The following is a 20,579-nucleotide window of genomic DNA, read 5'->3' as shown; positions in this document are numbered from 1 at the left end:
TGAGGTAAGAGAGCACAAGGTCGTGCCAAGCTCGGGGGAATGATTTGGCTTTGCTGATGGCTATTTGATAAAGACCTTCTTAATTCCACTTCAATGAAATCAGCAGTGGAAAATAGAGCAGTTAATCTCTAATCAAACGAAATTGATCTTAACTACGTCCTTACGTCATTACTGCTGCCATTTGAAAATAAAATACTGGCATGTTCGTGGAACAAAGTGGAACAGCGATTTGTTTGAACAATTCTATTTGCTCAGACAACTGCATATGAGTTTTGGACAGAAGTGTTTGTTTAACTAAAGATATATGGAGGAAAAGAGATAAAAACACAATTAAAGTATAAATCCAGATGATAAAACTTTATCTGTATTCCGAGTTTTATAAAGCCATATTTTCCAGTCTGTTCTTCATAAAAAGATTACCTCAAAAATCATAGATATTAACCAAATACCAGTGTTCTTACTATGCTCATGGACAACAGCAATACTCAATACAGCCACTCAAGCAATGGAAGCTCCGCCTTCAGGGAAAGAGCCAATCATCAATCATTAAAAACACAATCATTTTGCACTTGATAACCTTTTTTCATGCGCAAAATCGAGAGAAAAGTGGCAAAATGTTTTGCACAGTTTAGGTTAAGAAAAAGAATATATAGCACAGACTGCATTTATGGTATGTTTCTGTTATTTCCTAAGTTTGAAAGTCATGGTCACCTAAAAAGTTTCCTTAACAAAACAGCATACAGGTTTGAAAAGAAATGGGTATTTTTTGGTGAACTAATCCTTTAAACATTTACAAAGCATTAGTTATTTGTTTTTCTGGCAGTACTGTCAACAAGACACTATTATGGTGGTACAAACTAGGTCATTTCTAGATGGGAGTCAAAATAAAGAGACAGAACTGCTAAATAAATACATAATTGAAGCACTGTTTTAGTTCAGCGTGGCATAACTCACATCATAAACAGTCCCTTGAACCAGTAATAATCACATGATGAAATGATGTCACAGTGGGATTTGCAATAGGACATACTCAAGAAAACGATGGCTCGCACCAGTCAAACAGTGATTTAGTAAACATATTGGATGGCATATGGCACTCAATTACATAAAGTGGGACAGCAAAAAACCTAGTGCTTTATCCTGACTCTAGAGATCGCACACATTTCCAGATTGCAGCCAAGAATAACCTTTTTAACGAAAGTTGAACTGTTTATCCATTTAAACGCTGTCAGGATTTACTGGACTAATGTAATGTCAATAACACGCTAATTTTAAAAGAACCATTTATTTTAAAATAGTGCAGAACACATTATTATTGCTCATGAGCTAGTGTTCACTAATATAAGAGCACAAGGTTACTCAAGCGTGAAAGCTGTCATAATGTGTGACAGGCATGAAAAGTCTATCTGTATCATAGGAATGTATGAATACTATACATATATTAATGTGTGTGCATGTAACTGGATTTCCTTCCTAGCAACTGTTACTCAGAGAAAAAAATATTTTTTATAAATCTAACCTAAATGTTAAATGAAGCATAAATGTGCTATGGACATGCTTCATTATTTATGACCAATGGATAAATTAAACATCTCATATCTATATTTGGGCTTTCACTTTGTTTCATTAGTTTCAAGATCCCAGTGCTGTCAGAATACATTTGTTTTTAAGATCGTTCCTTATGAAGCTTCCAGTAGGATTATGATCATAGTGAATATTTGACCTTTCTTTTGTTAAAAAAAATTGAAAGTTCATAAAAATTATACTACATACAATGTTTATCCTCATATAAAATATAACTCAAAGCAAGTGAGAGAGACTAGATTAACAACAATTTCTGCAACTGAACATGTTTACAAACAACACTATCTCTAATTGGGTCTTATCTTGCATACCTGCTAATGGCTTTTACGGAAAGCATCAGCTTCGCTTTGTGAATTCATTAGAAGAACTGAAGCATTGCTGAAATGCCCCTTGAGTATTCACTACATTAAATGCATCAGGACACTCTTTTGTTAGAGAGTTCTGTTAAAGATGCATCTTAAAGATATTGAACATCCTATTAGGATACAGTACAAACTCAAACAGCTTATATGTGAAATGAATAAAAAATGTGCACTCAAGCTTGCAAGTTGGTGCCAAACCTGATGATCCATAACATCTCAGCATGATTTGAGAAAGTTCCAAAGGGCATTCAATGAAAGCAAGAAATCTGACATTTTGCACCAAGTTAAGACGGTTGATGTTATTTAATTAGAAATGTGAAAGTTTTGTTTTATTTTAAACTTTGACTTTCCTTGCTCTTATTAACCTAAAAACACCACAATGTGCTTCCTTTTAATGATGAAGCAAAAGCAGGGAGATCTTATATTTTGAGCTGCAGTTACTCAAGGATGACGTTTTATGTCCAAATCTGTGCTTCTCACTGACATATCAGAGCCAACATACTGTAGTCGTGGAAACAATAGCTGCATTTCTATTGTGCCACTGACATAATACACCAAATAGACATAACAAATCAGTGTTAATTTGACACTTGACAAAATAGCTTCATAGGCTGTAATAGAAAGGTAAAACAAATTTCAAATGTTATTTCTAATATGCCTGAATTATGATTCAATAGAGTAAACTGAACAGATTAATGAAGTACCATGAAGCCTGGACAAGGAAATGCATCTATGAGATACTTAAAGCTGCAGGACTAAGTAATTTTGACTATGGATAAAGAGTGTTCATGCATATGCCTCATTTGCATAGTCCGAAAGAAAAATTAATAAATACTTGATATCACTATTCCGAGTGCTTTTAATAACCTCCGCCCAAAAGAATAAACCAAAAAAGGGGCGAGACCTTCCTCAGAGAAGAGGAAGAGCCGCTGGAGTAGTGTTTGGTTATCAGAGATTGTAAAGATTTGACTGAGCTACACGCTAAACTTCTTTCACTTTCATCACAGTACAGCTCTCTAAAGTACCTCTAAAACACTTCTATGAAACGTCCTTTGAAGTCCTGCTTGCAAATGTCTCCTGGTCAATCTGCTTGTTTTATTATCCAACTCGGGTCCAATGTAAAAAGGCAAAACTAACAGTTCTGTTATTAGTGTTAATTAATATAATTTGTCTGACCCTATCAGTCCGGTGTCATTTCCCTCGCCATAGTAGGAAAAATACGATCTCTAGAAGACTGACGTTTAGACATGCACTAGCAGGCCTCAGTTACACTTCGATCGATCTGCATGTTTTTAACTGATGAAGTGAAGTTGACGCCATTGTAACTGTTTTTTTGCTAAAAGCCAAAGTTTATGAATAGCCTGGGAAGCGTAAGCTCGCTGATATGGTATGGGTGGGACATCTTCACAAACACGCTCTAAGCAGGGAATCAATCACGACAGACCTGGTCAGCTTTTCAACTCAGAGCGTTTCAGAAGGAGGGACTTTATATATACCGGAAGAAATCCAGTCGTTTTGTTAGAAGAGAGACAGCGGTGAACAATAGACTTGAAATATGCGAAATATACATCCATTGTTATAAACACTAAAAACATAATCAAAGCTTCAAAAACAGCAAAAGAATGGCTCCTTTAAAATGAAGAGGCCAATTAAGACTTGAACAGCACAAGCAGTGCAGAACAATGTACAAACATTGCTTGTAAATTACTTACTTGAATAGACTATTAAACAGTTTATATTGGGTAAGAAATGTCAGGTTTCACAGGTCAAAAACTTAATTTGGTAAAAATGGTTTGCATTCAGCCCTTAGAAGGTTTATTTAACTTATCAGTGATTCCTTTTACTTTTCGGTTTCAGTGCTGGTATTGCGAAGCAGGGACCAAAATGGTGCTTTTTTAATCTATTTTAATCTTGAAAGCTTTTGTCTCCATTTATTTTAATTACATTTTTTTGTAGGCAGGACATAAAAGGGATTTATAACAACACAATAAGGTTGTTTTTTGGGGTAGAGTTCCTTTTAATATCAGTAATGGTGCAGTAAAGGAAAGTGACTTACTGCAGGTGGCATCAGCCTCATCAGATCCATCTGGACACTCAGGTTCACCGTCACACCGCCAGCGCACAGGAACACACTGACCATTCTCACATGCAAACTCTGAGGGCGCACATGTCTTCTTCACTGCACACAGAGAAAAACAGGGAGTTAAGGGCAAACTGTGTTTGTTCAGCACCAAACAGGTTTCCCAAACTCATCCACGATTTCATTTTCCATTGGCACAAACAAACAGAGCAATGTCTTGATGGTGTTTACTATTTGTTGAAAAATTGGTTTACGTTCAGCCCATGTCAAACCTGTATAAATGTATTTGTTCTGCTAATCACAATGGAAGATATTTGGAGGAATGTAAGCAACCAAACAGATCTCATCCCCCCATTGACTCCCATAGTAATTATTATCCCTACTATGGCAGTAAATGGGGGATGAGATCTGCTCGGGTACTGAGATTCTTCCAAATATCTTCCTTTGAGTTCAGTAGAACAAGAAATGTATGCAGGGTTGGAACCACTTGTGGGCAAGTAGTGACAGAATTTTCATTTTTGGGTGAACTTCCTTCAACTTAAAAAATGCTAACATTACCGTGAAATCAATAACAACTTAAGCAACTGTGAGTGGCCATAACTATGTTCTCTTTGCATCTTTGAATTTCCATCCGAATAAATGCACCACTGCTGCCTGAACTAAAACATCTTTTTAATATACAAATTGCCTTACCTACACTAAGATTTAAGCCCTTTTTCCTTGTACACTGCATTGTTATAAGTTGGTACGATCCTTTTATTCAATGCAAATAAGCACTTATCCTGCAGTTTGGCATACCCTGGAAATCAAATCCATGATCTTGGCGTTGCATGCATCATGCTCTTCCAACTGAGGTACAGGAAAACCTACAATGCTACAAGGAGCTGCATGCAATAGAGAATGATCAACAGTGTGAAGCTAAGGGTATCATATGCAGAGGTCCGCAGGAACTACTTAGCACCTGCTAAATTCTCACAAACACCCACAGGCTTTCAGTGGGCTACAGTCACAATATCCCACACGATCTGTCAAAAGACCTGAAGAATCCAATGCAGCATTTTCTTTATACATCCTCCTATTCTACTTGGACTCTGGTTAAACCAATGCACATTGCGGATGAGTAACCAACCATCCGACATGTGTCTAATGAAACGGAATGTGCCTGCAAACCTCCCCCTGCATCAAGCTGCGTGTGACTCATCAGAGATTGTGTTTCCATCAGGAACATTAGATCAGCAACTCTCCATTTCCCTTCATGACAGCAAACACTTGTTTATTGAGCAGATGTCTCTCCTCCAATCATAATTAAATCAGATGAATGAGTTTCTTCTTCTGTGCCTGCCTGGAGTCGCAGCTGGTAAAATTTCTGGTAAACAAAGTCATATGATTTAAAAGAGTGTTAAAGGAGTGATAACAATAGAAACTAGATTTCATATACTTTCTGGAAGACGTTTTGAATGGTTTGTGTCCACATCTCAACAAGCAGCATTATTTGCCGCATAACTCGTGCTGGCTCCGCCTTCACGCAATGAGGCTGTACCGGGGAGGGGGCGTGGTCAGCTCGAAATGCATTGTCAAATCCACATTGAATTTTTTGCAATACTCAACGCGCTGTGTATAAATGAAAATGCAATCCCAAATGTTCAACCTGTTAATGTTAATGCATTTAGGGAAAATGACATTAGAATTTTCTTTTTGCTACACTTTCGCTTGACTATCTTAAACATATATAATCAATCCGGGGAATGCATTTTCATTTTCATGATGCAACTTTGCAACTTAAAGAGCGTTAAAATATCTATTTAAATAACATATTTAAACTAGTGTAGGAACTGAAAAATCTAATTGATATAATTGATTTTTTTATTTATTTTGCACTTAATGTTGCACATATGTTATTTAAAATGTATATTTAATTACACAATTGCATTGTCATTTTACATACTAAATTCATTGAAACAGCATAATTTGAACACAGAAACATTATTTTTTTATTCATAGAAGCATATTATAAAATTTACTCAACTTTGCAAACCTAGGCTATGAATGAAAGCTTGATAAAAGCTTATTTCCAAAACACAAGAAAGTTATAAGTCCTGTGTTGTAAAAACGTGATATGCATACTGACAAATCTGCATCCCAAACAGGATCTATTGGTATAGTTTACAAAGGAAACGCTTTATTCATACTGACAGCTACTTATAAAAGCATTATCTTAAAAACACCCAAGGCAAAATAGATACAAATTTTGTGAAATCTCAGAACAGATGGATGGGAAATCTCAGCTCTGTTCCAAAATCTAGCAAGCTCTTCACTTAGCATTTTAAAGGCATCATGTGGATGTAAAGGTTGTTACAAAAAGTAGGCAGCAAAAAATCCCTCAGTTCTAGCAATACCAAACTGCATAGCAACAAGCTCACTGAAACCATTTTAAAGATATTAAAAAAACTCAGTATATTAAAATTGATTTCATTCCATACTAAAATGTTAGGATAAAAAATAAGAGCGTTTTACAAAACATATAGATTTCAATTTACACATTTGTTATCCAAAATGACCTACAGTCCATTCAAGCTATACTTTTTTCAGCATGTGTTATCTCTAAAATCAAACCCATGATATTTGTATTACCATGTGAGCTTTTGGAACACACACAGTAATGTCAAAGAGTAATGTCAGAGAGTATAGGTCAATGAAAATCACATCTTTACATCCATCACTTATAAGATGCCAGTTTATAAAAAAAATATTATCTTAAAAGTTGGTCAGACATTCACACAGTAAACCCAGTCTATTCAATTACATTTCTACTGGCTAAGACCAGCATAGTTTCTCTCCAACCCTAATAAGCACATCCAAACCATCAAATCAATGTTTTAAGGATTACTTCAAAACTATACCTATAACTATACATACCACGGTTGTGTAAGAAAAGGCTGGAACTAGAATGTGAAAATAAAATGTAATATCCCTGTGGTAAACACCAAGGCAGCTCCATACAGGCTTTGGAAAATTTAACCCAAGGCAGGGAAAATCAACTATACAAAAAGATTTGTATGTGCCACAGTCCTTTGGGTTTCAGATAAGGAATACAGTTCCACTTAAATGACTTGAATCTGACAGCTGTAATCACCAGAGGCCTGGCCAGCATCAACCAGCCAGACACGCTTCCCCTTTCTGTCAAAACGCAAGACTGTTTCTATCCAGCACTAAATCTTGTTTTGGTCCTGCAATCTTCCATCGCTGTGCTTTAAGAGCCAACGGTTCAGAAAAGCCAATACACAAAAAATACCAACAAAGCACATTCCCACATACAATGATGCACATGGACTTCAGCTCCGCTTTCATTACTATTTTCCCTCACAGAACGGTGTACAAACTTGAGGGCCTTGGACTTTCCAACTCCATCTGCCTCTGGATTTTGATCTTCCTGACAGACCTTTCTCAGCCTGAACACTGGCTCCCCACAGGGATGTGTACCGAGTCCCCTACTCTACACCATCTACACTCATGATTGCACCCCCAATACACTCCAGCAACACCATCATTAAATTTGCTCATGACACCACGATGGTGGGGCTCATCTCTGGGGAGAATGAATCTTTCTATCGAGAAGAGGTGGAGCCGCTCTCTGTGTGGTTCAGAGAAAACAACCTTGTCCTCAACACCACAAAGACTGATGAGCTAATCGTGGACTACAGGAGGAACAACAGGACATTCAGCCTCTCTACATCAGCGGGGTTAGCGTGTAGAGGATGGCTGCCTTTAAATGCCTGGGACTTAACATTGCAGAAGACCTGTCCTGGGAAGCTAATTCCACTGGACTAGCAAAGAAGGCCCAGCAGAGACTGTTTTTCCTGAGACTTATTAAAAAGAACAATCTGAGTGAGGAACTGTTGGTGTCCTTCTACCGCTGCTCCATATAGAGCATTTTAACATACTGCATTGGTGTCTGATTTGCCAACTGCACAGCTGTGGAAAGGAAGGCACTCCAAAGGACCTCAGAGTGAAAAATTTGTTCAAATTGATGTACAATTTCTAAGCGATCTTGCAAATTATGAAAATGTGACGAATGTGTGTGTGTTTTTTTTCCGTATCTTAATACTCCCCTTTATTACTTATTATTATATTATGTTTCAACAAAGGATTTGCATTAGGTGAGATTGAAGCAGTGTGTCTCAGTCAGTGGCGGATGAGAATATCTTCTGGAGTTCAGAAACCCCTCCAAGTTTATGATTCACAACTCTACTGCTCTGTTGTTAGCAAACACTCTCAAATCCCTGTTTCATTACATCAGCAAACAAATGGCCTTCAATAATCTGCCAATTATTTTGGTATCCATCTTGGTTACTGATGGATCCTAAATTCAGATTTGCTTGTTCAGATAATATTATTAATATAATAATTTGTAAAAAATGTTGGTAAAAGATTACCTTAATAATAATAGAGTAATACATTGCAAAACATGTTGGTTTTTTCAACCCAGCATTGGGTAAAAAATTGACAAACCAAACTGTTGGGTTATAAATATATGCTGGGTTGTTTTAACCCATTATTGGCTCAAATATAAACATATTCTGGTTTATATTTAATCAACAAATCATGACAAAAAATGAATATTATAAATATTGTCAATACTTTCAATATTCAGTGGGAGTTTATCCCACCAAATTACACTAATCCAGGTTTTATAATCCAGGTTAGGAAAATACAAGAGTGAGCTTTTACTTAAAGTTAACAGTGGCCTAAACCTGGGGTTAAATAAAAAGATGACACATGTCAAAAACCTTTACGTGTAACTACTTCATTTTTCTCTCTCCCCTGTCATTTAATTCCTAAAGATTTGAAGAGAAGTCTCATCCAGAATCAAGGTTTACGGACAAATTAAAATACCTGGAGCCATTGAATAGGCGCTCAAGAGAACAGCCTGTACCCAATCATGTTTATGTGTGTAATCCTCAAATGTCTCTCTCAAACAATTGGAATAAACCCATGACATGCATTCACATCTAATCCAAATTCCCTCTTATTTTTATCCTCAACCAACAAAGAAAAAAAATCAATATTTGGCACAGATTTACTGTCCATTGTTGAAGATGCTGATGAAGGAAACTTCATTCCCCCCCTGCCCCTGCCAGTTATTTACTCTCTTGGTTTATTTGACTGGTGTCTTTATTTCTCTCTTTTGTTTTGGGCTGGTAATAAAATGTGCCATCGGAGAGCTTTATCTCCACGTACAATACTTTAAGGATTTGATAATGTGTGTATTTTACTACTCTCTGTTGGACGTTGCTGCAGTCTAATTGCCTCTTAAGGGAGTCTATAATAAAATAACATTTATTTTGCAAATCCTAATGTGGTAAACTGAGAAAAATGTATTACTTTTCGACAGAGCTTTCTCAGAAATACTGATGAATAGTATTGCAGGGTTGAACATATTTGCTTTTCTTTCTCAGTTTTCTCAGTATTGCAGTAGAAGGTTGATGAAACGGCTATAAACAAGCTGGCATAATTCCAATTCCATTACACCTCACCGAATAATCCATTTCCTGCTTCAGTATTAGTGCACATAAGGCTTTATCTGCCAAATGGCTTTAGTCATTGAAACCGCTATGCAATAGTTTGTGTACAGGTACAGTGTAAGCATATAACTGAATCAAAATATCTTGTGTTGTTCTATATAGTATTAGAACTATCAGTAATTCAAACAGAATTATGAAACAGTATCAAATTAAACATCCAATACTGCTGTATTATATGAATATATTATCATTACAACATATTAAAAAAATGCCTTTGGCACCATGAGAAATATGTATTACATTTGTTTGAATATTAGTCGATTAGGAGTTTCACAGCATACCGGTTCTGATAATCAGGATATTAACACCCATTACTATCAATACTGTGTTAATTCTACACATATAATACTGTTTTGTAAATTTTGTCTAAAGAGCAACAATGGTAATAAACTCTTTAATCTCTCCACTTTAATTTTACGTGGATTTTCTGGCCAAAATCACTCAAAAAAATTATTTACTGTTCACTTTATTTGTACAATTAATTTTGTTTTACTAACTTTGTATTAGGTTTTATGATCAAACACAATTGCATTGTGTTAAACTGACTAAAAACAGTAATGCTTTGGCTTTTTATAATAACATGTTTCAATCAAGAAGATCAAAATAATATTTGATGCTTGTTAACACAAGTTAACACAATATCAGTTCATTTAGTTGTATTAAAGTAGCGATACAGAAACTAGGAACAGGATTTCCACTTCCCATCATCATAATCTTGACCCATACAATGTATTGTTGGTTATTGCTACAAATATACCCGTGCTATTTATGACTTTTGTGGTCCAGGTTCACATATCGTTTCTGTGAATTCCTTTGGCCACGGTAACCATGAAGTAAAAATCTGATATCATGACAGCCCTAGTGTAGATGTGCTCTGTGTATAAATTTGATGGCCGCTTGCGAGCACTTCACGATCCGTGCTGATAAGTAAAGCGCACCCAACTGTGGGCTGTTTCCTACAGACATGCTTTAAGGAGGAACCTTTGAAACAGCAGAATGTAAACATCTAACAAGCAGACAACTCTGGCTCACAGAAAGCCGAATGTGTCCTTCACAAGTGATAACGTTAGAAAAAAACTCCTGACAGCAAATGTCTCCCTTTATAAATGCAACAAATATGTGATCCTAGATGGGATATTTGCCAGGTCTGAAGCACCAATGACTTGGCTTAAATACAAACTGGTGATCATCATTATTCTGCGTTTTTCTTTATTTCGCAGTAAGTGCTCTCAGAGTGTCGACAATGAATGCTGAAGGAAACAGTTTCTTCTTAAAGAGCTTCGCTGCTGTTTCTTAATGTTACACTTTAGAGAATGAAAACCTATTGCCTTTCTTTTCGGGGCAGGTTTCAGACCAGAGTTTATCAGCAATTGTGAATTTGGACTTCTCCTCCGAGCAACGCTTTGATCACATCACATAAGCCCCGCAGGGTCCGGGCGGTTCTCGACGGGGGGTACGCTGCCATCTGGCAACAGAGCTCAAACATCAGAGATGTGCTAGACTGAAGCTTCAGCACTGAGCGCAGCTCTGAGCTCCTTCAGGCTACATTTCACCCATAACAGTGGATTAATGATAGTTTTCCAAGTGGAGCTGTGTAGATTTCACCTGCTATAGCCTTCCATAATCAAATGAACCAGGGCACAGTCGCCTGCTGCTTGATGGAAGTTTGGGTTTTAAATCAGAAAAACACTTGAAGGAAAAAATGTCTGCACAACAGTCTGTTTTCCAAGATACCTCCCATTTAAATCAATGAACTCTCTACTGCAATAAGCATGATAAGCATGATAGTCATGAAATATTTGCCAAGTATTCAGTTCGACTGAATCCTTAAAAAGCGGACTGGCACTGAAGACAGCTTTCAATTCCTTTTGGCGATGCTGTAAATACAAATTATATTTAAGCACTGAGGTTCAAGAGTTGGCCATATATCCTCCAAATCTGTCCCCTAAATTGACTAGATAAACTGGTTGTATAGCTTTAAATAAACCCTGCATCTATTTTCCCTGGCTGAGCTACAATAACATCACAGTGTAGATAGTGTTTGGCACTTGGACAATAAGGTAACAATCCTTTCAGTGTGTGTGTATTAAATGCCTGATTTACCATGAGAAAATGTTGACAAATCTATGACGCTCTTTCGTCACATCATCTACATAAAATGTGCAATAATCCTAGACACAATAATTCGGCATTAAAGGTCCACTGAGTAGTTTTTTGGAAGTTCTATTGATGGAAATGCATTATAATAAACATATTAAAGGGGTCATATGATCGTGAATACGTGTTTTTCTGTGTCTTTGGTGTGTTATAAATTGAAAAGTAAATAAAGTAAAGTAAAAAATTTAAGTGTCGGAACAAAAGATGCATTCTATCTAAAAGCCAATGCCTACCCAGACCAGCATAAAAACGACTTGTGTCCCCAACACCCCCACAAATCTACGTCGTGGAATGATTTGACTAAGACCGCCCAAAAGTATACGCACGTAAGGTGGGTGTCCCTGTCAGTCAGTGATGCCGGTAACGCGTTAGTCTAATTTAACCTTATTTTTCAGTAACGAGCAATCTAACGCGTTACTTTTTCCAAACCATTAGTCAGATTAAAGTTATTTATCCAAGTCACTGTGCGTTACTATTTTGTCATTTTCCATGGTAGAAATATATATTTTTTGCTTTCTTCTTGCCCCTAAGGGAGTGAAGTCATGTGCGACAAGTCACGTTTTCAGCACGAGGACAATTCACGTGTTATAGCCCCTACCACACAGCGACACAAACGTAAACAACAATGGAGGGAGGAGAGAGATGCGCATTTCTAGCTGGAAATACAGTCACGAGTTTGTGTCCGCTAGATGACAATATTAAGGTTTGTTGTATTCTCTGTGCTGGCGACAAGGTGCTATCTAGCTACAAAAACACGTTCGGGTCCGGGTCTGGTGCGGATATCTATATCAGAGAAAATTAAACGTGCGGCCGGGTGGCGGGTGGATGCTTGTTTCGTGCGTTTTACACTTGTTTTGTAAAACCATTCCTTGCTGCTCTAATGCTGTGAACAACAGGTTCAATGTTCATAAAACATGTTAAAAAGAAATTAATAGTTACATATAAATAATGTAGATTATAAACTGTATGTTTTGCCATTATTAAAGTGTTAACAGTTAGTCAGGTCAAGAAAGTGTCTTTATATTATTAACATTTTTAAGGAAATAGTCTTTAAGTTCAAGTTAAAATGTCAGGAGATACATTGTTGACATCACTGTTTAAAGTACACTGACAATAAAGTGAGTGATGGCAAAACTGATTGTCATTTTTATGTTGAGGCAGCGGGGTTGTTGGCGGCAGCTGCTGAATGTAACTGATAAAGTAACGAGTAATCTACCTTAGTTTCTTTTAAAATCCAGTAATCTGTACAGTAACTAAGTTACTTTTTAGAGGAATAATATGTTATCAGTAATCAGATTACTTTTTCAAAGTAACTGTGGCAACACTGCTGTCAGTACAATTGCTTTGGAACCGAATGTTCCAAATATGGTAAGAAGTGTTACATTTCAGTCACACGTTTGCAGTATTCGACAAGTCACTACGCACTGGTTAACTGGCAAATCATAGCACACTTCACTTTTCAAGCGTTGAGCTGGAGTGAGCAGTTGGTGGCAATTCGCAACCTCACCCCTATATGCCGATATACATAGCTCTACATAACAAAAATCATAGGCCTTAGAAAAAATATTCTTTGATGATAATACAAAAATTCCACTGTAGCTCAATTATGAGTGCACATGCAAATATACGGACAGGTGAAATGTTGAAATACACTGAATGAAACTGTCCAAAACATCTTTATATCACACAAGTTACCAGATAATGTGTTTCTCAGTGTCTTTCATTATACACCAGAGTGGGTCTTTGATGTCTACTCTGTTGTGAATGAGTCTTTCAATTTTCTTCATCTCCTTACAAATGTAGAAATCAGTCAGCATGAAGCTCTATCATTCTCTCTAGCCTTTCAGTGGTTTAATCTCAAGCTTTTATCACATCAGTTGTGGAAGGATGGGTTTCAAAATGGAAAACAAATGGTAGAACATTACAATAGGATTCCAAATTACATTTTTACTTTATAAGCAAAGAATGACATGTTAAAAACACCACTGTTCAGCATCACATAACTGATATGTGTATTATGAAGTTCTCATTTGTCTGGCATGTTTTTCTAGATCTACAGCTGGTTAACGCGGATGAGAATAATCACTACAAATTCTTTACAATTACATGTAAAGAATTTTTTGCATTTATTTGCTCCTTACCAGCTGCTAACCGTGTAGCACTTAAAACCCACCTCCATCCCCATCTCCTCCTTATCTGCCTGTATGTTTCGGATCTTTTAATTTAATCCTGCAGCATCAGGAACTGTTCTGGTTCTCCAGGTGGGGGGACCGTTTCTATAAACTAATTTCAAATCCAAACTCTCATATAGTGATGAAAACATAACGATTGTTGTAGTACTTGTTATCTTTAACTTAAATGTCTAGTTCAAATTTTAGTAAGAATCTTTACTGAAATAAATGACAAAAAGTAAAACATCAGGATGCATTATGGTAATGAGGGAAGGAAGACTCAGCACTATGATTAATCACAGTTAATGGGTGGATTTCAACCACCGAGATCCTAAGAGGCACATCAGGACACTGGCTCAAGAAGCCACAAGACACGGGTTTTGCGGAAAAGGGAAGACACGGCTCAGACTGATAATCTTTCGCAGGGATAAGCAGAATTGGTTAGATTAAGACATTAAATCTACAGATGGCCAACACAAGGTCAAATCTGGCATTAGCAAAAGTGAATACTTAAAGAACTTCTGAGGAATTATAATATTTAGTAGAGACATTTCATCAATTTTTCTGGCTCTTTTCCAGTAATAAGAGTTCTGTAAAGGTTTATGACCTTTAAATTGAATGTTTAAACAGAAGAGTAACATCTCCCAAACCAATGATAAAGAGAGACATCTCTTGAGATTTTGTTTATTATTTTTGTTTATTATTTGTTCACTAGGAACCCAGTTCCAGAATATCTGCAGAAATCCAAAGCCACTTCTTTTCAATAGCTTTCTGGTACCCAGAGGTGACGTCTAGAGGACTGTTCAATGTTGCAACTTATTTCTCACACTCGTCTCTGTTTTGAATTGCTCCTGTTGTCTTATTCATTTTCAATATCACTTTGATACATCACCTCTGTCTCACTCTTTCTCTTTCCTCTCTCTCTCTCTCTCTCTCTCTCTCTCTCCCTCTCCCTCTACCTCTACCTCTCCCTCTCCCTCTCTCTCTCTCTCTCTCTCTGATGATCGTTGTGTGATTTTCCATCGTTTTCTGAGTGGGAGTCTGCACACAGACAGGACTTTCACTCAACTGACATACAAAAGATTTTCTGGCAGATGGAGGGTACAGTCTCTTGAGAAGCCTCAGACAGCTACAGCTGCTACAGCTGCACTGGGCACGTGTGGTAGTCTGTGGTAGTGAAAGGGTTTCATGTCAACATTTTTATTTTGCATCAAACACATGCTTTTTGTTACAGTGAATAATCTATTGCATTGTGAGCATTCCAGTGTACATGTTTTAAACAGTCAATCAATATTCTGTGGTTTCAGAGAACGTCTGGATCCAGATTCAACTCAGGCTCTATAAAAATGCTTTGTCATTATTTGATGGAAAATTGCATGTGAAGAAAGAAACATCTCAAAATCTGACATAAATATACAACTTCACAATACGGTTATTGTTGAGATGAGAATGCTTTGTTTGCCATTACAGTCCAACATGCAAAATTTTGCTCTAAGCAGTGGGATTTTATCAAATGACAAATGCTCCTTCTCAGTCTACACGACACAAGGCTTGTGATCTCTTTAAATCCCCAAATGTTCATTTTTAAAAATGCCAGTTCCCTTGAAATCTAAAAAGGGAGAGAAATGTGGGAAATCCAATTTAAGGCATGCAAATTAGAAGAGGTTAATAAGTTGATCAACTACACGGGTACAGCAACACAAATGTTGGCACAGCTGTTTCTGTATCAAGAGCTGGAATAGAATTATGGATGGGGATCATATATGTATCCAGGGCAAAAGTAAAAAAAATATTAGCATGAATAGAAAAAAGGAAACAATCTGAGCAAGTACAGCTATCTATTTACATAGTATGTTTCAAAGTCTTTAATTGGTAGTTTATTACACAAGATGTTGCAGGTCTGTTCTTATTTTATTAAAAAAGTAAATATAAAAACGTCCTTAAAACTACATTTCCTGCAGTGTGTAATGTGTATGAATGTAAGCAGTCTGCCAAGTTTTAAAGTCGAAAGTGAACGAATAACAAAGTTATTGGCTTGGGAAAAAAGGAGCCGACTCTGAATCACGCGAACGAGTCGTCTGTCATTCTTATTTCAGTTCTGGGTCAGATTTGCGTCACTCTGTGTAATGCCCGCCTACATTCCATTTGCGACACTGCACGCGGTAGACCAATCACAGCAGTCTAGACCATCTGACCAATCAGATCAGAATAGGCTGACAGAAACGAGGGGTTTAGACTGTTGAATAACGGGACAAATCATTTGAGAGTAAGTCCAGGAGTGAGGTAATAATAACTGTCTATTATTAGAAAATGTGAGTTTTTTTATACAGTCTATGTACGTAAACTTATAGGACCTTAAAAGTCACAAAATAATTACTCTTTAGAAGAAAAAAGACAAATTAGACGGATACCAACATTGACAGGACTTTGATACAATCAGCATATTAGATGTACGCATTTGGCAGAGTTTTTTATACAAAGCAACTTACAAAGCAAGTAGGTTCCATCAATCCATGAGTCTCATAGGAATCAAACCCGTGACCCGTGTTTGAACCACACTACCATCTGAGCTACACAAACAAACATAGTCACAAAAATTGTCTCAGTTGTGCTTTAGTGAAATCTCTTCTGTATATTTATGTTCTTAATTGTGGTACAATTCACATATTCAGCTGACTAATTCAATATTTTGTTTCCTGTATTAGGCTAGTAAATCCCACTTCTGCTGTTGTTGATGCATTTAGAGAATTGTGAACTTTACTATTCAGCCTATGGAGCATCAGCATTATTCATTTTGCATTATTGTTGGTCCCATTAAAATCATAGTAATATTAATCAATTTCCATATTTTATCTGATCTCATCCTCCTAACAAACAGCTGCGTTTACCCTTAATGTGCACTGCAGAGGGGAAAGGTCACAGATCATTTTATTCACAAACAAATACGTCACATGATTCCATGCAAACATCCCCGGCCCTGTCGTGCATTACAAGCGGCGGATACATTGATGCCGTGCGGCTGAATTCGTTGGGTTTGACGTGGGGGTGGGGACAGAGATAGTGTGAGTGGATAATAGAGACACGGAGGGGGAGGGACAACCAAGCATCAGGGGAATTTTTCCCTGATTTTTTTCTGCCAATAGATGGTGAAACTAGGATTATGGATTGTGATCAATATTCATGTTCAGTCTAATCATCAATAATTCCAATAAACATTCAAATTGGCTTCCTGTTCTACTCTAAATCTTATAGAAAATTACAACGAATGGTTTATCAGTAAAGTGTACCTTTTGACATACATGACTTCCGAAAATAATGAATAAAAATAACTATTTCCTATTACTGCTGACAAGATGCTACGTGTAAGTCTTACGCTGTTTGGATGCAATATGCAAAGACATCATGACTGTCCTTTTCTGGTAGCAATTTAAAGTGCAGTCACAACAGTAAATTCAACAGACGCATGATGTGGTGACACATGAATTATTTAAGAAAACAAACATTCCCTTTGACCCGTTTTTAGCTCAGAACCGAAATAATTACCTGTCAGCAAAGTAACTTAAGAATCACTAGAACTTGCGCAAGGATCGCTCCTCTAGTAAAAGAACAATCACTAGTATGAATGCCTGGATTCATGAGTTTAACAATTTGTGTTTTTATTGTTTAAGGCTCATACATTACATGTAATTTACCTTAAAAAAAAGATGATTTAAAAATCTTTATAAGTAATCGCAGTGGTAAGAATAATAATATCAACAGTTAATTATTACAAAAACAATTTAATGCAGGTGTAGCAAGAAGTGAAATTAAGTAGAAAAAAAATCTCTAACAGTTGTTCATGTTGGTTTCAAACTCTGAGCTTATCAAACAAATTAGAATAATTGTGCGAACTATGTCTTGCGATTAAAAAATCCAACACAATCATATTTTTATAATAGCTGTGGGTAAAAAAGTGTTCTAACTGTTTTCTTTGCACAAGATTAAAGGGTATTTTGCTTACATTTCAAGTCATAACAGGTGTAAAAATCATTATTAAACTTTTTTATGCTGGCTTTTTTTGTGTGCTTCATATAGCTAGTTTATAAACTGCAATAGTTTTACTCCTTAAATGGCTTTGAAAACAAAAACCGTTGAAATGTCCAATAGCTCTTTGTAGCCAACTATTAAAGGTATGTTTTCTTTTACAGTAATTTTTCCTAACCCTAACAAAATATTCAAGTGTGACAACTAAGCCTTGGTCTAAGATATTCAAAAATAAAAGTCTAAAACACGTGGTGTAAATTTATAAAGAATGAATAATTGCATTTATCCTATAATTCAGATCCTTACAGTTGTTACAAATGCACAAACCCTAAAAATCAAATCCAAAGTTACCTGTAATAATAACAAAGACACTAAATAAATGATTATGGGCTCATTTGTTTGATAACAGGGTCTGCATTTTTACTCCTGTCAAAATGAGTAAATGTAACTTACAGCAGTTCTCCTCGTCGCTATTGTCAGAGCAATCATCGTCATCATCGCATCTCCATATGGTGGGAATACATCTCATATTGTTGCACTGAAACTGTCCATCCTCGCACTCAGCTTCAGCACCAGTTTTACTCCCTGAGTGTAACAATGAAGAAAATTACAGCCGCGCACAGTCAACAGCAGACAAGCCATCATCATATGGACGCGATACATGTCTCTACAGCACAATAAAGCTAAACGAACAGTGTTTTCACATTTATTACACGCGAATCATTCACACGACCAGCGATGTATTAGCAAATTAATACGAAAGCAATATATGTGTCGTTTCGCAGCCAAATAAAGCGATTTCAGTATACGTTTATAATCAAAATATAGAAGAACAATGATGTGACTGTAAGGTGGAGGTGCTCTTAAAATATAACGATAAACCTCCTTTTATGTTGCTAAACGCGTTTATAACAAGTGTGCTTATGTAGGCAAAACGTGTAATAAGCCTACAGAAGAGTGTTTAGTCTACAAACGTGAAAGCACGAAAAACCAACACAGCATCGTTCACTCAGTCCCTATAAGAGATCACCCCGAATATCTCCTTAAAAAGAGCACAACCAACCTTTTGCTGGGTGTAATTCCGACACTAAAAAATGAAAAAACAATAATTTCCCAATTTCTGCCCACATTTCCGTAATGGTCTGTAGTTCTCATCCACAAACAAAAGCGTGTCCGGATGGCGTCGGCGCTCCTTTACTGAATCTCCAATAGATTCACTGGCCGTTTGAATCGATGACGACATCAAACGTAAGCCTCGTACGGCTCGTGTGAATAATTATCACTAAGGGGGCGGCGTGCTATCGAGCATCAAGTACCAGAAACTGAAATTTGATTTATTTTGAAATTGAGTGTATGTATTAACAGTACATAAAAACTGTGTTTAAGAGTGTAATAACTGATTCTATACAATTATACTTTAAAATGTAAACAATGATTTATGTAAAGCCAGGGCTTCACGTTATTAGTCTCTAGGCTTTATCCTGCATAATTTATTTATTTGGATGATGCTTAATGTTACCTATGAATTTTAAACAGATTTATCCAAACATACATTGGATAAACTCAGTAGCACCCCTTCTGCACGTTCATGTGCATATTTCCAGAAATTAATCACCCTAAAGCAATCTAGAGAAAGAAAGGAAGAAGAAAATAGAAGATGTTCAGTTGTTGAACTGCGTTAATTATAACCCTTATTAAGATAATGGGGTTAAGTGACCTTGTAAAAGACATACAGTAATATGCACTGCATCTGTGGCACTGTGCCAACATGAATAATTTTGTCAGTCACAACTAGGCCAAAGCCGTCCTTACAGGATTATAAATCATTTTAATAGTGGTAAGCTGGGGGAGACCCTCCCTCTCCAAACCGCTTAACACCACAACAAGGTATTCGAAGAGAAAAGTGTACAAGAGCAAAGAATCTTATACCCAGATTACAAACTGGGAGCAGGTGGCTCCCAATCCACTTTAAATTATTCATAAAATGACCTTTTGGTGAATCAATTGTCGTTCAATAACAGTTCGAAGTTTAAAATGTTTGCGCAAAACAGAAAATTACTTTTCAAAACAATGAAAATAAAAACATCCAGAGGTAAATTAGCACATGTGGCCAGTGTTGGGTGTAACTAGTTACTAAGTAATTAGTTACTGTAATTTAATTACTTTTCCCTTGAAAAAGTAAAGTAAGGGATTACTCATATGTTTTCTGTAATTTAATTACAGTTACTTTTGATGTAATTAAACTAAATACTTTGTGAAATATATGCGTGTGCAATAGTGTAATTGACATCAAAATTCAAAGTCTTACTTTAAAATCTGTGCTTTAATGTATAATTCTCACATTTGTAATACTTTGGTCAGTTAATAATATTATTTATTTGAATGAATTAAATAAGCCGTTTCATGTCTATCCTTGAATCACTTAACTAATCAAGGTAGATGTAGGATATAGAAAGTAATTAGTAATGAGTAACTAAATACTTTTTGGACAGAGTAATTTGGACAGCAATCTAATTACACTATTGAATATGTAATGAGTAACTAGTAATTAATTACTTTTTCAGAATAATTTACCCAACAGTACATGTGGCTCACAGCAGTTCCCAGTGCTTATCAATGG

The 20,579-nt window shown here is 36.4% G+C and overlaps 1 protein-coding gene across 3 annotated transcripts in view; it reads right to left on the bottom strand.

Annotated features, from left to right (window-relative positions):
- The window catches only part of LOC130417684 (low-density lipoprotein receptor-related protein 8-like), a 55,317-nt gene extending 36,036 nt beyond the window's left edge, over positions 1-19,281 (bottom strand). For all 3 annotated transcript variants that reach the window (XM_056743389.1, XM_056743390.1, XM_056743391.1), the window contains exons 1-3: positions 19,023-19,281; positions 18,413-18,544; positions 4,003-4,125 (exon numbers count right to left, since the gene is read on the bottom strand). In XM_056743389.1, coding sequence (XP_056599367.1) covers positions 4,003-4,125; positions 18,413-18,544; positions 19,023-19,089 — 322 coding nt within the window. In that variant the 5' untranslated portion in view covers positions 19,090-19,281. The remainder of the gene's footprint in view (positions 1-4,002; positions 4,126-18,412; positions 18,545-19,022) is intronic.
- Positions 19,282-20,579: the final 1,298 nt, after the last annotated feature.

Source organism: Triplophysa dalaica, chromosome 3 (genome assembly GCF_015846415.1).
Source record: "Triplophysa dalaica isolate WHDGS20190420 chromosome 3, ASM1584641v1, whole genome shotgun sequence".
NCBI classification, from domain to species: domain Eukaryota; kingdom Metazoa; phylum Chordata; class Actinopteri; order Cypriniformes; family Nemacheilidae; genus Triplophysa; species Triplophysa dalaica.
Note: the sequence above shows the minus strand (reverse complement) of the source record. Positions and strands in the feature narration are given on the sequence as shown.